The sequence below is a fragment of the Octopus bimaculoides genome, chromosome 21 (genome assembly GCF_001194135.2).
Source record: "Octopus bimaculoides isolate UCB-OBI-ISO-001 chromosome 21, ASM119413v2, whole genome shotgun sequence".
Taxonomy (NCBI): Eukaryota; Metazoa; Mollusca; class Cephalopoda; order Octopoda; family Octopodidae; genus Octopus; species Octopus bimaculoides.
Window position 1 is genome coordinate 6,092,436 of NC_069001.1, and position 8,112 is coordinate 6,100,547.

The 8,112-nt window shown below is 37.2% G+C and overlaps 1 protein-coding gene across 2 annotated transcripts in view; it reads left to right on the top strand.

The window, feature by feature from the left end:
- LOC106871943 (uncharacterized) overlaps nt 1-8,106 on the top strand; it is a 159,670-nt gene extending 151,564 nt beyond the window's left edge. For both annotated transcript variants that reach the window (XM_052975395.1, XM_014918716.2), the window contains 2 exons: nt 1,987-2,123; nt 3,484-8,106. In XM_052975395.1, the coding sequence (XP_052831355.1) occupies nt 1,987-2,123; nt 3,484-3,664 (318 nt within the window). In that variant the 3' untranslated portion in view covers nt 3,665-8,106. The remainder of the gene's footprint in view (nt 1-1,986; nt 2,124-3,483) is intronic.
- Nucleotides 8,107-8,112: the final 6 nt, after the last annotated feature.

Sequence of the window (8,112 nt, forward strand, 5' to 3'; positions counted from 1 at the left end):
TGGGGGGGGGGGGTTAATACTAATATTCCTTGTGCTATATCTGAAAGACCTGTAATTTTGAAGGAGAGCGCTAGTTAATGACATTGATCCCAGTTCTTATTTTATCGATCCCCACCATCCCCACCGAAAGGGATGAAAGGCAAAGACGATCTCGGAAGAATTTGAACCCAGAAGAGAAGGATTGGCGGCATGCCATTATGCATTTTGTCCGGCATGCTATCGATTCTTATTTCTTTACTGCCCACAAGGGGCTAAACATAGAAGGGACAAACAAGGACAGACAACGGGGTTAAGTCGATTACATCGACCCCAGTGTTCAACTGGTACTTAATTTATAGACAGGCGAAATACCGCTAAGCATTTCGTCCAGTGCGCTAACGATTCTGCCGGCTAGCTGCCTTTGTTTCAAATTTTGCCACAAGGGCAGCCATTTTGGGGAGGGAATTAGTCGATTACATCGACCCCAGTGTTCAACTGGTACTTAATTTATAGACAGGCGAAATACCGCTAAGCATTTCGTCCGGTGCGCTAACGATTCTGCCGGCTAGCTGCCTTTGTTTCAAATTTTGTCACAAGGGCAGCCATTTTGGGGAGGGGATTAGTCGATTACATCGACTCCAGTGTTTGACTGGTACTTAATCTATCGACCCCCGAAAGGATGAAAGGTAAAGTCGACCTCGGCGGAATTTGAACTCGAAACGTAAGAACAGACGAAATGCTGTTAGGCATTTTTGTCCGACATGCTAATGATTTCGTCAACTCGACACCTTAAAAGTACTAATAATGATAACAAGGGGACAAAGAACGACAATTCTGGAAGGAGTGGGGGGAGGTTGATTCCATCGAACGCAGTGCTCACCTGGTACTTATTTTAATGACCCCCCCAAAAGGATGGAAGGCAAAGTTGACCTCGGCGGAATTTGAACACAGAACGTTAAGAAATGCCGCAAAGCATTTTGTCTGGCGTGTTAACGATTCTGCCAACACCCCCACCTTTGGTTTAAAACTCATATGAAGTAGAGTAAGTCTATTAACTCAAAATAAAAATAATTATCAAGTAATTTAGTTAAGCTGAACGTTGCTAAATGGGAACAACTTCAATAGTTGCGTGTTATTGTATTATCATATAATTCAATATCATTTCTGCTGGATATCTTATAATATCTTTGCTCTGATAAAGAATGCTTCCTGAATAATACAAAGCAGAATCTAACTGTAGGTATGGCCACTTCCATATTGAATGAAGAATTTAATATGAACTAATAAATGAAATAATACACAAAGGTCAGTTCTTCGTAATTCTGTGCTCGTAGTTAATATAGTACAGATTATCCTTAAATTTACCTCATTATTAACTGAATATTTGTAAATGCTCATCAGCTGATAAACACGATAATCTAAATGAGATATTTCTCTATCTTTGTAACTTTATCAAATGAAGCTATTTTCTTAAGATTTTCTTTCTTTCCTTCTAATGGCGATTACACTCATTTTATTTTCATTTGTTCTGTTTGTCTTTCTAAACTCTAACTCTGCTGTTTATTCTAATACAGTAGAAATGTTTAGGGCAGCCAGAAATAGCTTTGAAATATGCATCCTATATATCTAAAATATTTTCACTTTTCTGGTGATTCTGATGAAGATGAAAGAATCGTTTCCTTGTTAGACTGTAATAAATCTATTGTAATTATATATGTGTGCGTGTTTGTATGATTGAGTGCGCGCGCGCGTGTGTTTTCGTCGATTATTAATGGCGGAGATTGAAAACAACAGTGAGAAAATTGGAAACAGAACATGCTCTTCCATCAAAGTTCGTTGAGAAATTTGTTCTGCATCCAATTACAGACACTCCTTTGTCTCCCACTATCAGAAATGCAGTGAATCAATGACTGACCGTTTATGCTGTTGTTATCCAGTTTCAAAATAAATAAATAAAAGAAATAATAAAATACATGTCTAACATACTATCTCCTCGTTTCTTTGCAGCTTTACACAGTGACTGAAAAAAATGCTGGAAAAATACTCAATGAAACAATGGTCATGAAAGAACAGGACTATGTTAAATGGTACTTTGGTTCTGAAGATGTTGGTAATGGTTTGGTCATGATGATCGAAGATTATCGGTGAGTTAAGTTAATCTCTAGTCGAGCATTGAGACACTTGGGGCCCAGTTGTTGTGCCTTTCTATCACATTCGGAGTCAATGATTGCGTTGTTTGCATAAGGCGCATGCGCTGAAGCATGAGAATCCGAAAGCCGTTCTAGTCAAGATCTCATCAACTACTTCAAGTAAACTTGAAGAAGAGGGCGAGAGTAGAGAGGGTGATACTGCCTTCTTGTGTGTTCAGCGACAGGTGAATGATAGTGAATGAAACTGGCGAGGTTAAACAAACCTATCCTGAGTGTGCTTGGAAGGAAATTGGAGAAAGGCAATAGTGATGCCTTAGCTATGACAGAGTAATCCGACCATTTGTGGAGGGATTTCCTCCGAATTACCAGAGGTGGTCTGCCTTTCTACTGTGTGCTTTTCTTGTAATTCTTTATGGTTAAAGTTTTTTTTCTTTCTTAATTCCTCTGTATCGAGTAATTTTCTCGTTAAAAATGTTTGTTGTTGTTCTTTCAATTGTTTGTGTAAATCCCCACAGCTCTTTGTCTTCGTACTGTCCTGAATATTATTATTACTGATGCTCGCAGAAATTTTAGCACGCCGAACAAAATGTTTAGCATCATTTCCTCCGGCTTTACACTCTTAGTTCAAATTCCGCCGAAGTCGACTTTGCTTTTCATCCTTTCGGAGTCGATGGAATAAGTACCAGTTGAGCACTGGGGTCGATTACATCGACTAGTTCCCTCCCTAAAATTTCAGGCCTTGCATCTTTGCCTCGTGGCCTTAGCGAAAGAGGTTATGAGGTAGACCAGGTTGAAAGGGCGAAGACAGGTACTTTTCTCTTTGGCCAAGCCCTCATCAACTTTTTCAAATTTCACTTAAAAAGGAAAGTGAGGGTGGAGAGGGAGGTTCTGACCCCTAGTAACTTTGTTAAAAGTTGGGTAAATGCCGTAAGAAAGGCCCGAGTGAATGGGCCTACTCTAAGCATGCCCCTGCAGGTAAAACGGGAAGGCACCTGGTGGTCAGGACGTTTGTGGATTCGTGGGGTTTTCACGAGCAGTCATAGGAGATATCCCACTTTTAGGGAATTTTTTTTTTGTTATATTTGATCATTGTTTCTGTTTTTCATTGTTTACACGCTTTTCATGTAAACCCACGTTGTACTTGTCCTCTGCTGTCCATTTTGTCTTTCATGTAAACACTTTGTTTTTAATAAAGAAATTATTATTATTATCATTATTATTATTATTATTATCATTATTATTATTATTATTATTATCATTTATTATTATTATTTTTATTATTACATATATACTTACATACATACATGCATACATACATACATACATGAATGATGTATTTTTGCTATTATTACAGGGATATGTTTTTGAAGAAATTCAAAGAGCGTCCCGTGGAGGACTTCATGAAAGCCGATGCGGAACCAGTTGTTCAGGAGAAATCAGAAGCAAAGAGTAATGCCATCCAAAATAATATCAGACAGTCTATGTCAAAGTTATTTTTAGGAATAGTTCTTATATTGCTGTTTTCTTGGAATTAATAGGACTCAAAAAATTTGGCAAAGTAAAAATCTTGCAGTTGCGAAAATATTGGAAACATGGCATTCTAGTTTTGAACCACGGTAACAACAAAGCATTCTTCAAAGCTAAGCTTTATTCTTATTGTGCTCGTTATTTTCTTATGTTTCTTCAAGGTGGCCAGCTAACAGAATCGTTAGCACGATGACCAGGGTGCTTGGCTGCATTTCTGTCCGTCTTTACGTTCTGAGTTCAAATTCCACCGAGGCCGACTTTGCCTTTCATCCTTTCGGGGGTCGATGAAATAAGTACCAGTTGACTACTGGGGTCGATGTGATCGATTTAACCCCCCCTCCCACATAAATTCCAATCCTTGTGCTTAAAATAGAAATGATTATTTTGCTGTATTTTCAATTCATTTATTTCTTGTGGTGTCTGTTGATGTTTGTGAATCCGTTATTCTGACTGTTCGTATTGCCATTGTTGTTATTATTGCTGCTGTTACTGTCCTTGTTTTATATACTGTTGTTGTTAGTGATGATGATGTTATGCGTGTTGCTGATGTTCTATTTAATGCTATAATCTTGCTCTTGGCCAATTCAGACCACAAACACAATTTTTATTCCCATGATACCACTGATTTCACAGTGTTCTGTTTCATTTGCCTCGCAAGACATACAACTTTTGTGAGTGAGCAACTGGGAGGCATTATCATGGGTTCGATTTGCAATTAGTGCCTTATATTATGAAAGTTCGCGGCCAGCTGAGGACAAGTTCCTAATTCGATTCCAGGTTGTAGTTTTAGATTATTTTTTTTTCAATTATCTGATGTCATTAATATTCTTAAGAAAGACATTAATGACAATAATATTTACGGTTTGGCTCTAATGTAAATAGGAGACCGTCATAAAACAAGTCATTATCGTAATTGTATTCGGTGGAGGATTCTCGATAATTGTATCTAGGCCGCGGTTTCAGCCCCTTGTTAGAGTTTATTACAGTAAATGCTTACGTCAAATATTCCCTTGGTAAATTTATCATTGCCCACCATTATCATCAATAAAATTAAAATTGTTATGTCAATGTAAGAATGTCTACAATATGCACAGTAGAGTAAGAAACGATAAACTTCAGTGGGCGAGATTTTCTTCTAGGTTTCGAATCCTGCTTCAGATTATTTCATTTTATTTACTCCCTTTTAATTTCGTTGTTGAAAGAAAGAACGTCACGATTTTCCGTTTCCCATTTTGCGCTAAGTTTGAGATTTTCGACGACGTAAGAAAGTAGTATTGAGGGAGACTTCAGATCAAAAACGAAAGTTTCCTAAATCAAAAGAATGAGCCGGAAATCAGAACTGCCTTGGATAAAAGTGTTGTAGGTCAAAAGAGCTTTTGGAAAGAGCTGAAGTTTAAAAACTCTGTGGGAACTGCCTCAGATCAAAAGTTTTCTGCTCCCAGTTGAAGGTGATCTCTTTCATTTAAGCCTTCAATGTATTTCAAAATGAAAGTAAAACGAACATCACACAATTGTTTTCTCCCCTTCATTAATCATTTATGTATTGAGCCTTAAGCCTAAGAGACAATTCTAGTGATTGGTCACATTCTTTCTTCCGTTGCTGACGTTAAACTGAATCCTTGATTAAGGAACGTGTTTATCTTAAAGTAAAATAATGACTTTTCAATAAATGATGTCATGAAGCTGGTATAAGTTCCAATTTAGGGTGACTTTATTTTCTACGATTACCCCCACCCCTCATTCTTTGTTGAAATATTTCGGTATCGTATGTATAGACAGATTTAAACACCTCGTCTCTAGATACAGTATGATTGTGGATAGAAAACGAGGAGTCAGCCGGGTTAATTTTAATCCTGTGTCGGGACTTCATCAGAGACTGTATAGCCTGTCCGTGGCGAGACTACTCAGGGAATTTCAGTTTCGTAATCAATCTCACACTTATAAGTCTAAAACTGTTTTTAAAAATTCTTATTCTTTGTGGCGCAATAAGACTTATATCTCAAATTAACATCACTGAATCTCATTTTCTCATCTCTGTAAATCGAAGTTTATCTTCATTTTATTTTGTTTTGTTTGTACTTAGGAAAAAAATTAAAACCAACCAGTGAATATACAAACAAGGTGAATACATCTGTCTAGACATACATCGACAGATATATTTTGTGATACAATATGGCACTGAAACAAAACTGCGTTAACAAACCAGTAATTTATTAATCAGACTAGCTGTCGAAAGTGTGTTATATTTGCCAATTAGTTTGTCCTATTTATTCCAGTTCATAGTAATAGCAAGTTGATAAACAGTGTCTCGGTGGACAGATTAATACAGTCTCTGATGGAATTCCTACACAGGATTAAAATTAGTCCGGCTTATCCATCGTTTTCTGTTCACGAAAATGCTGTATATACAGACTAGCTGTTTAAATCTATCTATACATAATTCGTTGGCTACAATGTTTTAGAGTGGGGGCGCAATGGCCCAGTGGTAAGGGCAGCGGATTCGCGGTTTCGATTCCCAGACCGGGCGCTGTGTGTGTGTGTGTTTATTGAGCGAAAACACCTAAAGCTCCTAATCCGTTGATTATCTCTGGCCACCCGCCGGATTATTTCAACTATAGCCGCAAAGAAGCGGGATAGATACCGCAAGGTATTTTGTCCGATGTTTTAACAATTCTGTCAATCCACCTGCCCGGAATGATACTTTATTTATTTGCCACGAAGCGATGAGTTAACCTCAACGGGATTTGAACTCAGAGAGCTGGAACAAATACCGCAGGGCAGGGCATTTTATCCGACGTTCTAACAACACTGCCAGTTCACTACTTTTCAATATTATTGTATTGGTGAGTTAAGCTTCCTGGGAATTGAACCCCTGACACAGTTTACTCGTCATATGTGTTTTATTTAACTTAGCTATTCCACTGGTAAAGGCATGAACGCTATAACTTCATAATCCCTGCTTCTCTAAACCAACGCTCAAACTACATAGTTTTATTTTTTGAAGAAAACATCATATTTTATTTATTGTTGAATTTCTTTTGTTTTATTTTTTTCTTATTGCTGTCATCGTCATTGTTGTTAAGGTTGCGGTTGTTGTTTGTTGTTCTTATTGTTGTTGTAATAATATTAAAATCATAGAATTGTCTTCATTCTTATTGTTGTTACCGTGGTATGTTAATCTTGGCAGAAGTTTGCAGCTTGTATAGTGTCGGTGCTAGCAGCTTGTTGTTAGACCAGAAAGCGTGTATATGTTAGTTACACAGAAATCTTTTGACAGAAACAAACAATCAATAAGAGTTGGTCTGTAGTCAGAATACAAAATGATTTGGCGAGTTGTGTTTGTAATGGAGGAAACAAACTAAATACATAACAGAGTTTAGTCTTGTCTCTGTAGACCAGTGATTCTCAACCATTTTTTACCTATGGACCTCTTTGATTCCTGTTCTTCATATCCATTCGATGTTTTAAAAAGCCTATTATATTTTAATAATTAAATATTATTAGAAATTCCATCAAGAAATTGCTAAAATACTTTGTATATTGTAGAAGTAGTAGTAATCTATTATATATAGATTTTAACAAAAAGTCTTATATGGGCCCCCAAGGGTCATATGAACCCCAGTTGAGAACCATTGCTCTAGACCAGGGGTCTCCCTGTCATTTTTTTTTTATCTATGGACCCCTTCGTTTAATATTTTATTCTGGTAGACCCCCATAACTATTCGATGTTTAAAAACTAGTTGCATAGAAACTCCTTTCACAAGTCCTATTAACTTGTGTCGGTTGAACTATATAAAATGCTAAAGAAACCTCGCTGTTTCTTGAAATACATACCAATACATACATCGAAAGTAAAAAATTTTCAGGGGTCCTTAAAATATTATTGTGGATCTCCACTTTGCTATTTTGTTGCATAGACCCCCAAAAGTCTTTTATGGACCCTCAAGAGTCATATGGACCCTGGTTGAGAACCGCTGCTCCAGACTTAGAAAGCACACTAACATCGACTTCCTGTCAACCCTTTAGAGATAATAAGATAATTACCAGTTGCACCCTGAAGTACATAATATCAACTATACTATCTGGTACTCTTCTGTAATCCTTATACGTTTAAGAAAGGCTTCGTTAACCCTTTTACTGCAAACGCAGCTATATCCACTGAAAATGTCATTGCCCTTAACTGGGGAAAGTAGTTTTATATACCAATCTATCTTCTGTTGGTTGAGATAACGTCAAGTTTACTGATAACGAGACTTGAAGAAAGTACCAGTTCGTCTTTTGGTAGATATTTAACATCATTACAAAAATAACCATGGAATTCAATTTCGTAGTGAAAGGGTTAAACCAAGGAGAAAGCCTCTCTGTGATTACTCGACCTGATAGAGATGGCAGCGGCGCAAATCTCTCTGAAATTACAGCCTACTGTCTTTAAAAAAAGGGGAGGGGGATACATAAC